The sequence below is a fragment of the Urocitellus parryii genome, chromosome 11, assembly GCF_045843805.1.
Source record: "Urocitellus parryii isolate mUroPar1 chromosome 11, mUroPar1.hap1, whole genome shotgun sequence".
Classification (NCBI taxonomy): domain Eukaryota; kingdom Metazoa; phylum Chordata; class Mammalia; order Rodentia; family Sciuridae; genus Urocitellus; species Urocitellus parryii.
The window spans coordinates 42,304,621-42,318,182 of record NC_135541.1 but is presented as its reverse complement, the minus strand read 5'-3'; the positions used below and the strand labels follow the sequence as shown (position 1 = coordinate 42,318,182).

At 38.0% G+C, this 13,562-nt stretch overlaps 1 protein-coding gene across 1 annotated transcript in view; it reads left to right on the top strand.

The window, feature by feature from the left end:
- Window positions 1-1,396: 1,396 nt before the first annotated feature.
- LOC113195620 (cytochrome P450 2J2) overlaps window positions 1,397-13,562 on the top strand; it is a 33,287-nt gene continuing 21,121 nt past the window's right edge. The window contains exons 1-3 of the mRNA XM_077803716.1: window positions 1,397-1,648; window positions 11,235-11,397; window positions 13,243-13,392. Of these exons, the coding sequence (XP_077659842.1) occupies window positions 1,442-1,648; window positions 11,235-11,397; window positions 13,243-13,392 (520 nt within the window). The 5' untranslated portion in view covers window positions 1,397-1,441. The remainder of the gene's footprint in view (window positions 1,649-11,234; window positions 11,398-13,242; window positions 13,393-13,562) is intronic.

Here is a 13,562-nt window from a genome sequence, read left to right as displayed (position 1 = left end):
ATTTTTCCATAAGAAGAGGGTCAGGGGAGCTCCTCAGGGTGACATTATGCAGTTATTCCCCTGTAGCATTATTTGTAATGCAAAAAAAAAAAAAAATTAAAAAGGAAGAAATGAATAACAAACTTAAATATCCATTGATATGGAAATAATAAGTAAAGAAATTGTGAGGTGGTAACTGAAGATTGCCTGGGTTTTCCCCTGATTGACTCTGGAAAACTTCTATTCAAATTGAATGAATTAATTTCATATGTAAAGCATTCAGGATAATATTACATAATACAGAGCTTAATTTTTAAAAAAAACAGTTTTAGAAAATTTCTTCCAACATATGTAAATATAGAAACAACATATGGATATATAGTAACTGTATTAAAACAGGAAATTTTGGACTGGGAGGATACAAAGTAAGCTCTAACTACCAGCCCATCTCCTCCATATTGGAAAGATAGGAAATTCTCCTTTATTTTTTAAGAAAAAAAATAGAATGTGTATTTTTACATTTAGTACACAATTAGTATTCCAGAATCATGCTGCAGGTTTTGAATATCTCACAAATGGTGAGACACAGGCACCATTGGATGACATGGAAGGTTGGTTCCTGGAATCCTAACACTCTTGGGGCTTCTGAGGAATCTTCACAGGGCAGACCAAAAAGAATCAGGACTAAGACATTCCTAAACAAATGTTAATTAAGCTCCTACTGTGGATGATACTCAGTGCTAAGAGCTTTGATGTAATGCTTTTGAATCTTTAGAACACTTTCAAATACAGGACCTTCTTAGATGTGTTTTAGACCTATAGATTGTCTTATTCACCCCATGTTCTTAGTACTTAACCTTAGTACTTACTGTTTCCTCAACTGCAAGATAGAACTAACAAGATCTGTCGAAGCAAAGTGATTTATGTAAAGAGTTAAGTGTGCTTTATGGCGTATATTAAGAAGCCAAGAAATGTTGGATGCTGCTGTCACTTCTGTTTACTAGACATGGTTCTGGTCACAGGGTGAGAGGGTGTTTGGAAAACAGCAGCTCCAATGTTTGTGGCGCTCTCTGAGATGCATAACCTGAGAGAATCATAATCTAAGAATCTCAATGGTATCGGAGAAAGGAGGACTTTCCAAATCGAAAAGAAACCGGTCCTAGGCAAGTATTTGTCAATTGTGTTGCCGCCCAAGAATCTCAGCTCCAGGCATTTTCGCTGCCAAGAACTGGGCTGGGTAAGAGGCTGAGGGAGTCAGGGGGCGTGGCTTGACTTGGCGGAGCTCTGGAGAAGAGCCAGAAGGAGGGGCCCTGGGAAGGAGGGGCCTGGCGGAAGGCAGGGCAGAGGCGGGGCATAGGGCGGGGCGCGGGGCGGGGCGTGGGAGCAAGGGGCTACACTGACAGCAGGAGACAACTGGAGCAGAATAGTTTGGATTCTAGAAGAGCCAGCAGCTTTCTGAGCCATGCTCGCGGATGTGGTCTCTCTGGCGACCGCCTTCTGGGCAGGGCTCCATGCCAGGACTTTGCTGGTGGGTGCTGTCGTCTTTCTGTTGTTTGCTGTCTTCAAAAGGCGGCGCCCAAAGAACTACCCACCGGGGCCCTGGCCTCTACCCGTGTTTGGCAACTTCTTTCAAGTGAACTTTGAGAATTCGCACTTGGATGTTCAAAAGGTAGGAAGGGGCAAAGGTGCTTGACTGTGTCCATATGCTAACCCTGACTTGCAGGACAAGGGACTTTCTGGGGACCCTGGGCAAGAGGATGGGTGGCTGGGCAGCTCATGCTGCTAACCTGCTAAGTCCCACTTTGAGCTTTGTTTACCTTACCAGACATGTGGCATCATTCTACCTACCTGCCCTTTCCACTGGCGCAGCAGATTTAAGTGTTTACTTTTGAAGTGTGTTACCTAGGTTACCTTTCTTCTTAACTCATTTGTTTTCTTCTTAAACATTATTGAAATTCTTTTTTTCTTGTAATGTCCTTATCCCTGATAATTTTCTTTGACCTAACTTTATTTGATATATTAGAGCCATATCAGCTGTCTTTTGATTATTATGTGAGTAGTATTTGCTTCTTTACTGTCTTACTTTTAACCCACTTTATAATCATATTTGAAATGAATTCTTGTAAACAACATATACTTGGTTGATTTTTTAAAAAATTATGCCTATCTCTATCCTTAAATAGGTCAAGGTAGGACATTTCTATTTAATGTATTCATTGCTGTGTTAGTGTTTAAGTATACCATTTATTTTTTTCCAGGGTTGTTTGTTTTTTGCTCTGTTTTTCATTCTTGTTTTCCCTTTCCTGCCTTTCTGTGAGCTACTTGGAACTTCTCTTATAAGTCAATTTTTATTCATCTGTAGTGTTTTGAAGCATATCTTTTTTTAAATGTGGTTGCTCTAAATATTATGAGCTACATTAGTAGCTTAACGGAATCCACCAGTGCAAGAATTTTCCACTTCAAGTGAAAGACAGACATAACAATTTAGGACCCTTGAACTTCACACTTTATAATTGTATTAAACATTATATCTACATGCACTGAGAACCACAATATTATAATTTTGCTTTTAAAATGTCAGATGCAATTTTAAAAAAGCAAGAACAGTCTATTGTACTTATCCATTTATTTATACAATTTATTGCTTTTTCTTCATTTCTCTTGTTCCAAGTTTATAATTTCCTTTATGATGTGAAGAACTTTCCTTAGCTATTCTTTCAGATCTGGGTTGCTGGCAAATAATTCTCTTAACTTTCTTTCATCTCAAAATATGTTTATTTCACCTTCCTTTCTGAAGTCTATTTTTTCACGGGACCTAGAATTCTAGGTTGGGAGTTTCTTAGAGGAATAGGTTTCTTGGAAAATAGAGGCAGAAGGGAGGTACCCCAGAAATAAGATAACCTCTGCCTTTCTGCAGAGGTAGAAGTCAGAGGACTTCCCACATCTGTACCATAGGGAAGAATAATTCCTTATCACTGAAGGAGAAGGTGGAGATTAGAACTATGTCCCCTAGGGAGTCTTTAGCGCAGTTCAGGGGTGAAAGTCACAATTCTGCAGAGATAGGACATAAGGAGAAGGTGAAAGATGAAGTTATACCATGATTTCCACTGCAGCTACACCCTTCAGGGGCAAGGAAGGCCACATCTTCATGATGTTTGCCTCCAGGACACAGAATTAGAAGACTCAAATGTTTCTGTCCTGTTGGGCTCCTCTTTTCCTAGTCTTTTGGCTAAAGGTAGTAAGATTTTCTTGGAGTTTTGTCTGTGATAATTGTTCTAGATTAAGAAGTTTGATCTATGTCCTTCTTTTTCTATTAGCATAGATGGGACTAGAGAATTTTTTTTTTTAAAGAGAGAGTGAGAGAGGAGAGAGAGAGAGAGAGAGAGAGAGAGAGAGAGAGAGAGAGAGAGAATTTTTAATATTTATTTTTTAGTTCTCGGCGGACACAACATCTTTGTTTGTATGTGGTGCTGAGGATCAAATCCGGGTCGCACGCATGCCAGGCGAGCGTGCTACCGCTTGAGCCACATCCCCAGCCCCAAGGACTAGAGAATTTTAATGATTATCCTAATATCACAGAACTGGCTAGTGATGAGCTGTAATCCCACCTACTCATAAGAAGGATTGCAAGTTTGAGGCCAACCTGGGCAATTTTCGTGTGACTCTGTCTCAAAATAAAATATAAAAAAGGATGGAGATGTGGCACAATGGTAGAGTTCCTCTTTGATAAATTCTCAGTACCACAAAACCAAACCAAAACTCTAGCCAGTTGATGAAACTGAGACTAGGATCTTATTCCCAGTCCAATGATATTTTTAATCACAATTTAGTTTTTATTTTATTTAGGTTTTCATTTTTATATTTCTGATGTAAAGCAAATAAAAAAATGACATAATTTAGTAATAATACTATTAAATTTATCTTAATGAAATTGGGAAACATTAAGTATTAAGGTCTTTTTTTCCACATTTTTACTGATAGATTATATAGTTGTATATATAATAGAACCTGATAGGTCTTGTGTCAGAATTTTTATGTTCCTCTTCATTTAACCTTCATGATAGGTATAAATTTTAGATACCATCTGGTGGCATTTCCATTTTACCACTGAGAAAACTGAGAACAAATGTAATGTGATTTTCCCAGGTTATTAAGAGGATAATGTCAAAACAAGGGCTTGAATCCAAAAATATTTGACTTTAAATTTATTATCTCCTATGCTACTTGTCTCTGCATGATGTTAGTAAGAATAATTGACTTTTCATGACATAATTATAAGCTATTTATTTGTATATGTATTTCTTCAACAAACATTTATTAAGTACTTACCATGCCAGGCACTGCCCAAGACAGTGTCTGATGAAGAGAGTTTTACAAACTCCAGGAACCCAAATGGATACTAGGAAATAGGATCACTATGGATGGGAAATCCTGAAGATAATCTTTTGTGGAATGTTGGAATTAATTGGATTGAATTTTAAAGGAATATCTGGCAGGTGAATGGATTAAAATGATAGGATATTTTAAATGGGGATGTGGCATGAACTAAAACACAGTGAAGAGACCAGAAAGAAACTGGCTTGTGTGTGTGGCATGTGGGGAACTTTGCTTTCCCTCCCTCTCACACTTTGTAAACTTTCCCCATCACTGCTAGATGGCTTCTTATAGGAAACTGTACTTAAATGAAAGAAAGTCTTATTGGGCTAAGTGGAAGAACTGTACATAAGATGGGTCAATTTATTAGTTAGCATTCACAGGAAGCTACTTTTAACAAAAAAAACCAAAATACAATGGCGTCAACAGGATTGAAATTTCTTTCTCTCTCACAAAAGAGTTCAGATATAGGCAGGAAGTCCAGGATAGAGAGGCTGTTCTGTACCACAGTGTCATCCAAATTCTCCAGTTCCTTATGATATTGCTCTGGTCCTTCACCAACACCATCATGTGTGGGTTCTGGCTCATGAGAAGGGGAAATGGAGGTGGTGAGCAAGCAGCTTTCATTTAAGGCTTTCACCCAGAAGATGCACACATAACCACTACTCACATCCCACTGGTTACACCTAGAGAGGCTGAGAGATAGAATTATGATGCCAGCTAAAACCTAGGCAGCTCCATCACTCAGAGGAACAGAAAGAAAATATCTTTATCCCTTCAATGAAGGATGAAGCCTACAGAGGGGACTGTAAAGAGCCCAAACTTCATTTCCACTAGCTATGTGCTAAATCTCTGTGCCTCTTTTTTCTGAAAACTAGGTATATTTGTGAGATTATTATAAATATAAAATAAGTTTATGAATATCAAGTTTTGCCAGGATGCCTAGCATGTAGATGTGCTTATTTCTATATTTCTATATTTTTTATTCTTCCCTTTTCTGAAATAGCTTATAGAAAAGCCAGTTGATGGTTACAGGCTGGGCATCGTTTATGTGTCCTGGTTGCTGGATGAGTCTATCAGCCCCCTCTCTGGTCTCTGTACCTCCATTCCTTAGATGTTGCCATTATCAGAGCCCTCTTCCTAAATTATACTCCCTGAAATATTAGTAGTAATAGTTTCATTAGTAATTTTATTATTATGGTTACTTATCACAATAATCCTAAAGATAGGAACTAGTAATGTTCCCTATTTTATAGAAATAGAAACCAAAACACAGAAAAGTTAAACAATTTATCCCCAAATTACACATGAAATAAGAAGCAGACCTGGATTCAAACAGGTTGTGTGACTCTAAGCACACTTCACCTGTCCTACTCAGGTATTTCCAGGCTCTATTATCTGTTACGAAGTAAGATCCAAATATTTCACTCCTGTGTCTAAAGATTACCACATCAGCACTGTCACCCATCTTCCTTGGAACCTGAGAAGAAACTATTTTCTCTGTGTGCTTCTATACTTTCCCACATCAAACAACTTAAGGATGGAATAGTAACAATAAGAACTTATCTGTATGCTCCATTAGATTGTGAGCTTCTTGAAGTTAAGGATTTATTGAATCCCCCAGACCTGGGCCTAGACCTTCAGCATTGGTCATGCTCTTCAATGAACCTTTCACTCCAGTCAGATAGAGTGAGTCCTTTTTACCCAGACACCCACATTTTCTGCCTTTGCATTTGTATGTGCAGTGCCCACAATGGAAAGTGTCTCTGTCTTCATAATGAATGCCCTTTTGCTGATATCCTTGCCTTCATTTAAGATCTGGCTCAAATACAATTTTCAATATCTGGCTCAAGTATTCTCTCATATCTGTGGTGGAAATTCATCTCCTCCTGCAATACTTTATACCCCTTTCTGCCAGCATTACAGCATATGTCATGTGCTATGCATTGCACTTTTTTTCTGTTTGGTCGCTCTTTCTCAAGAGGTAACCTGTGAGACCATTATGCTTAGCAAGAGTATATACAGTCATGCACAACTGTATTTAGTTGTATAAGGTTTTACTGGAGAGCAGATCCATGACATATACTAGATTTTCAAAGATTCCATACTCAAAAAGATAAGAACCACTGTTATAAAACTTCATTTCTTGTTTCTCTAGGTTTCTCATTTTGTTTATGGGATAAAAATGCTTTTCAGTTATAAAGGCAACACATACACATTGAGAGAATATTGTGTGTGTGTATGTGAGTGTGTGTGTGTGTGTTCATACATTACTTAGGGTAATGATATCCATCTCATTCCTCCACCTTTTTTATACCCCTTTCCCCCTCCCTCCCTCTCCCTCCCCTTTTCCCTATCTAGAGTTTATCTAATCTTCCCATACTCCCCTTCCCAACCCCACTATGAATCAGCCTCCTTATATCAGAGAAAACATTCGGCATTTGGTTTTTGGGATTGGCTAACTTCACTTAGCATTATATTTTCCAACTCCATCCATTTACCTGGAAATGTCATGATTTTGTTCTATTGTATTGCTGAGTAATATTCCATTATGTATATATCCCACATTTTGTTTATCCATTCAACTACTGAAGGGCATCTAGGTTGGCACGGTTTAGCTATTGTGAATTGTGCTACAATAAACATTGATGTGCCCGTGTCCCTGTAGCATTCGGTTTTTAAGTCCTTTGGGTATAGACCAAGGAGTGGGATAGCTGGGTCTAAGGTAGTTCCATTACCAGTTTTCCAAGGAATCTCCATACTGCTTTCCATATTGGCTGCACCATTTTGCAGTCACACCAGCAATGTATGAGTGTGCCTTTTCCCCCACATCCTTGCCAACACTTATTGTTATTTGTATTCTTAATACCTGCCATTCTGAATATTATTCAGAGAAATAAGACCTAAAGCATTGAACACAATGACTAACATTTATGGATTATTTACAACATCAAGTACTTTAGTGTTTATGTATTATGTAATTTGACACTCATAGAACCTCTATGGGATAGATACAATTATTGCCCTCTATAGGACATTAGATTATATTTCTAGATTTGTACATAATAAAGATAAAATTATATTAGTGATTTTTTACTAGGGGTTCTATGTATCAATAGGAAAAATGTTGAACACCACATACAAAAATGTTTGAAAGATATAAACAGATGATTGAAAAATACAACATGTAGATAGAAGGAAAAATGTTAAATCTGAGAAAAATACAAAAGCAGCATGCATTTTTGGATGATACACACACACACACACACACACACACATACACAACACACGTGCACACATGTATGGCTCAGTGCTAGTGGCAATTTAAAAATAAAACCTTTTACCTTCTGCTGCTTGAAGTGTGAATTGGTACCCTGGTCCTTTTCTTTCTCTTCCTGTCTTTTATTGTCTTTGTTCTGCTGTCTCTTATAAGAACTTAGATTAAATTAGAATCTTTTGGTCATAGTAGTTCAATCTCTTGTCTCACTAACGTTTCACTTTAATTTTGTTTATTCGAAACATTCATTTAACTACACTTTGTTTTGTAAGCTTAATCCTACAGTTGGAGTTTTTATTCCCACTATTGAATTTCCTGTCCCCATTTCTTTTTGTTTGCCTTTTGTAACTTCTATTTCAATCCTTTTTCTATTTTCATTACTCATCTTAAGCCTATTTTAGCCTTCTGAACCATCTCATAAATTTTAACCTCTTTTCTTCCTTTACTCTCTGTTTAAATTTTTTAAAAAATGACTTGTTTGATGATATCTATTGAAAAGTTTGCTCTGCCTTATGAAATCTCATGCACTCTGGATCATTCAATCAATATTGAATTGGTTGAGAGACTGGGTACATTTAACAATTACTGAACACTGCAATAATCAGTTCTAGAGCTCCAGGAGGTTATTTAACCTATCCATGTTTACATACTTGATAATTCCATAAAAGGTTTTGATCCAGTTCTGATGAACAAAAATACACATGGGCAGAGAACTCATAAAGATGGAATATTGTAGATCATTTCAGTAAATAGTGTTGAAGGTCTGAATCCTTCCAAAAAAAGTTAGATTCTAGATTATATGCATTCCCCATTACGAGTCACTTAACTTGAGATTTTCAGCTAAATAAAAAAAAAAAACCTCTTAATTGAAGTTCTAAATTAGTCAGTGAATTCTTATAAGGCTTAAAAACGTTGTACAGGCTTTCATCAAGATGAAATAACAAATTTTACATGTGTGGACCATTACTACCATTTCTTAGAAGAAATGACTTGTAAGTTTTGGCTTTTCCCTTGCTAGCAAGACAGGGTAGACTTCTAGAAATGAATTGAGATTAACCCAGGATTCTGGATCAAAAGAAAAATGGAAGAACTAAGCTCAGGCTTTGTCTTTAAGGTGAATACAGGATGGTGGGATGAGACTGCATCCATTGAGTCTGCTCTGATGGAACCAATGTTAGGTCCAGGGCTCTAAGAGCATCATGGTGGAATGTTAAGTGTGTGGGGATGGAGCTGGGGAGGGAGGCCACAGATAATTGCAGGAATTAAGCCTTTCTGTCTGGTACAACTGCTACAGCTTGACCCTATCCATGCAGACAAAAAGCAGAGGGCGGGTCTACTTAGGGATCATTCTTGAATAGAAAGGTTGAAAAGAATTTTGAATAATACTCATATGCTATTGTCCAATCCATAGTTGCACAATTCATCCCAATCTAATATCTCTTTCCCTATCATCCCTTACACCATGTCTCTCACCCTCCCTTTCCTTCTCACTTTCACTTTCTTATTCCCAGTAAACTTTAAGTTCCTAGAGCCATCCCAAATTCACATCTCTAGCCTCAAATCTTACAAAATGTTTGGCAAGTTCCCTCTACTACTAAATAGCTTTGTCACTGTGTTATATCACTTCAGCTACCACCATTTTTTTTCTGCTACTAGATGAGTAAAGTCCTTACTACACAGAGTGACCATTAGATTAGTGAGATAAAGCATGAAAAATGCCCACCATGGCACCCAGGGAACACAGCTGTTTCTGACCACTAGCACCTTCCTCCTGCATTTTAGTGTGCTCCTATCCTCACTGTCACCCTGTGGGTGCATCCACATTCCTTTGCACACAGAACTCATTCATTTCATGGAGACTCTCTGGGTGGCTGTGTGCCTGGAACCAGAAAACAAAGTGCTTTTCATCTCGCTGCTCTCATTCTTCCTCACAGAACTTTAGGGGGGAGAGTTAATTTTCTCTTTTATAATGGGGAAGCTGAGGCTCAAAAAAATGAAGGAACTTTCCCTAGAGCCCACAGTTGGTGAACCCCAGAGCCAAGATCCTCCCATAGCTCCAGAGCTGGAATAGTCTCTCCATATGTGGCCTGCACCCTGTAAAGCACTTCTTGTTATCTGGCAGATGGTGAGGAAGAGGCTTTCTCCTCTGGTTACTGATATTTTGATTTATCTTAATAAAAGTGCCACAGGAAAGCAGGGAGCTGAAACTCCAAACTTTGGTTCTTGTGTTCTGATGAAAGAAGATTTAAAGTCAGATAAGAGAAATTTATTAGAAGTGAAAGTGCGGTGAAAAGAAAAAAAAAAGTAAAAGAAAAGTGATGGATAAGCAAAAAGCACTCTCAAGGGAGAGAATGGGCCATCTCCAATAAAGAATGACAAAGGAAACAATGCTACCCCCAATTTCATTCCTATTTGATGTTTACCAGGAGAACTGAGGACCACCTTCTGTACACTTAGCCAATCAGGTGTTCAACTCTTCCTTAACATCAGGCGGTGGAGTTTTAGACCTTAGTTGGTCCTCTCCAGAACTGTCATGGTGGGCTTCATCTATAATTCAATCAACTATAAGTCAATCAATCAATCTATACGTTAATGTCATCTATAAGTCAATCAATCAATCTATAAGTTAATGTCAGCACTGGGGTCAATTGGTGGTCAGAAGTTACCTTAGTGCACCTGCACTACTAAAGGGATCTTCCTCCCTAGATAAATGGAGGTACTTTTAGGAGATACTTTTAGCCATAATTCCTAGCTTCATGTCAACATCAATGGACTGTATCTAGAGTTAGTACCTTTAATCCTTTTCTCTTGACATATTTCCTGATAAGCTCATTTCACTTCTGTATTTTTCTACAAATTATCACATTTTATTGTCTTCTTTACTTTTGAAATAAAGAAGACACTAACGTAAGTTAAAGCTACAACCTAACAAAAGAAAAAAACAGATTTAACTTCTTAAATTCCATATTTGCTACACCAGACTTACATTAAACATACTCAACATAAACCTTATAGACAAAATAATATAATATGAAGACAGAAAAATATTTATAAGAAAAACAAATTCTTAAGGGCTTTGTTTTATCTAATATCTTTAGATAAAGATTATTTATATAAATTAATGAAAGTTGTTAAATTCTAAAATTAAAAGTCAACTATATTGAAAATGGATATTGATAACCCAGAAAATCATATTAAAAAAATAAGATTCCCCCTCCCCATAAGAAAAAGAAAAAGAAAAAAAAAGCATACCCAGCAAATTTTGGAGTTCAGATGTGTTGTATTTTCTGCTTTCACTAAACTCTAGGATGCCTCAGGTTAGGGACCTTGTTTATTTTAGTTGGTTATATCTTTATGCCTTCTTTTAGTGACACATGGTAGATGCTCACTCTATTCATACTGGTTGAATATATGAATATATATTCATAAGGAAACTTCCAAACCTCCGGGAACTAAATTTGAGTTTAGTTGAGGAGAAAAAGTTCAGAACTATTCCTATCACACACACTTCCCTCAGTGTGAGCCCCTTTAGCTTCACACATGCTTTGTGTCCCCAGACACACAGACAAGTGCATGTTCAACTGTGACTAAAACTGTTTTTCAGTTGGTGAAGAAATATGGGAATGTTTTTGGCCTGCATTTTGGTAACGTGTCTTCAGTGCTCGTAACTGGACTGCCCTTAATCAAAGAAGTTCTTTCTCAGACAGACCAGTCCTTCATGCACCGCCCTGTAACGCCTGTCCGAGAATGTGTCTTTAGGGAAAATGGTAAGTTTATTGATGACAATAAGGTGTGCATTGAAATGCTATGGTCTCTTCACCATGTCTCTATGCCTATAATTTTCTGACACTTCCAGAAGTTAACCTCATTATGAAATAAATGCCTTCCATTATAAGAAGCCAAATGCCCACATTTCCTGGTTGAAAACATCTCCTTCTAAACATTTGTCTGAGTGGTTCCTGATAGAGATTTTGGAGAAACCACATGTCCTGCACAAACTCTGGATGCTTTGATAATGAAGTAACCACATCACCTAATTATAACAGAGGACGAGACAGTGTGTGATGAAGCTTCAGACCTAATCTTCAAAGAACTCTGCCATTTCAAGATTTGACAGCAGATGAAACAGAAAAGGATATAAGAAGTTTCTGGAAGGGATTAAGAAGAAAATATGGAAGTGAATACCCTGAATTCCACCAGAAATGAGTGTGCAAGAAAAATGCATCTCATGCTGCTGCTAAAAGACCAAGTGAAACGAGGTTGAAAGATACCCCTGGACTGACTGCAAGGAGGGACATTTCACTGGGTTGGTGGAGCTGTGATGGCAAAACCAGACCTGGTTGTGAACTTAATTATAAAAATGTTATGGTAAGAGGGACTGAGGCTGTGGCCCAGTGGTAGAGTGCTTGCTACCACATGTGAGGCACTGTGCTTAATTCTCATCACACATCTATCTAAAACATATTTTTAAAAAATGTTATGGTAAGAAAACTATGTCTGGGGAAGGTTCAGTTGTCCTCCCCTCTCTCAGACTTTCTCTTGGAAGCTTAATTAACCATGGGTTGAATAACCTTTTGAATTGTAAATAACTGCTCTAGGGATCTGACTACCCACCCCCCTCTTGAAAGAGCCCTTTTTTCCTACCTGTTTCTGTGAGCATGTTAGAGACCCTGCACAGGGCCTTTAGCAGAGTAGATTAGGAATAATTTTAAGAGAAAAAAGCCCCAATGATAGGACAGGTCTAAGATGACATGAAATCATGAATAAATGTTGTGAGAAACTGTGGATCAGGGCTCAGAATTTGGAGTTTTGTTTTCCTCCAGGCGCACCAGCATAAAATAAGAGTTTGGAGTTCTCCTCTCTGAGTATTGCTTGCTGCTTCTCCACCAGTCTTGTTTCCCACAACAGAGCCAAAGCCAGGTATCACAAGAAGTTGAGGAGTAGCCATGGGGAAGTGGAAGGGCGCATGGCATTGCCTGTGTAGTGAAATGGATGGTGGTCTTTTGCACACAACAGGATGTTTCCCCTCCTTCTCCTATGCTGTTCTTTCTGTTGTGGAATACTCACTGGTCTCTTGCTTTGTTGAATGATTCCTTCATCTTTTAAGGTCACACTTCCTTTCTTTGCCTTCTAATAATGATGGACTTTGACTTATCTCTGAGTGCATTCTTGGTACTTAGTTTGCCATAACTACTGAACTGTACTTATGTGGCTACTGATTAAAGCATGAGTTTTGGAATCAGGGAGACTTGAATTTGAGAACCTGGTTAACTGATTACTATATGACCTTGCAAAATTGACTTTATCCCTTATTCCCATTCAGTAAAATTCAGGGGAGGGCAGAGGAGGGGAGGGCAATAATTGTATCTATCCCATAGAGCTTCTATGAGTGTTAAATTACATAATACATAAAAAACACTAAAGTACCTGATGTTGTAAGTAATCAATAAATGTTAGCCATTGTGTTCATTGTTTTAGGTCGTATTTCTCTGAATAATATTCAGGTGCCTTAATGTCCCTCCTCTTTTCCATCTGATACACATTTCCATACAATTTGCCAGATATTTGCATAGTAGAATCAGAATACCATAATATTGGCTTTTTCCCCCTAGGATTGATCATGTCTAATGGCCAAATATGGAAGGAACAAAGAAGGTTCACTCTGACAACATTAAGGAACTTTGGTTTAGGAAGGAAGAGCCTGGAGGAACGTATCCAGGAGGAGGCCTACCACCTTGTTGAGGCAATCAAAGAGGAGAATGGTGAGTATTTCACAAAAGCATTACAGGAGCCTGTGGCCTATGCATTCACTGGATAGATTCTTTTTAAGTGCCTAAATGCTTGCCCTATGACCAGCACTGTCCTAGGCTCTGAGGATACAATAGGAAACAAATACCATGACACTTCTCTCAAGGAGTACTAGAATTCAGTG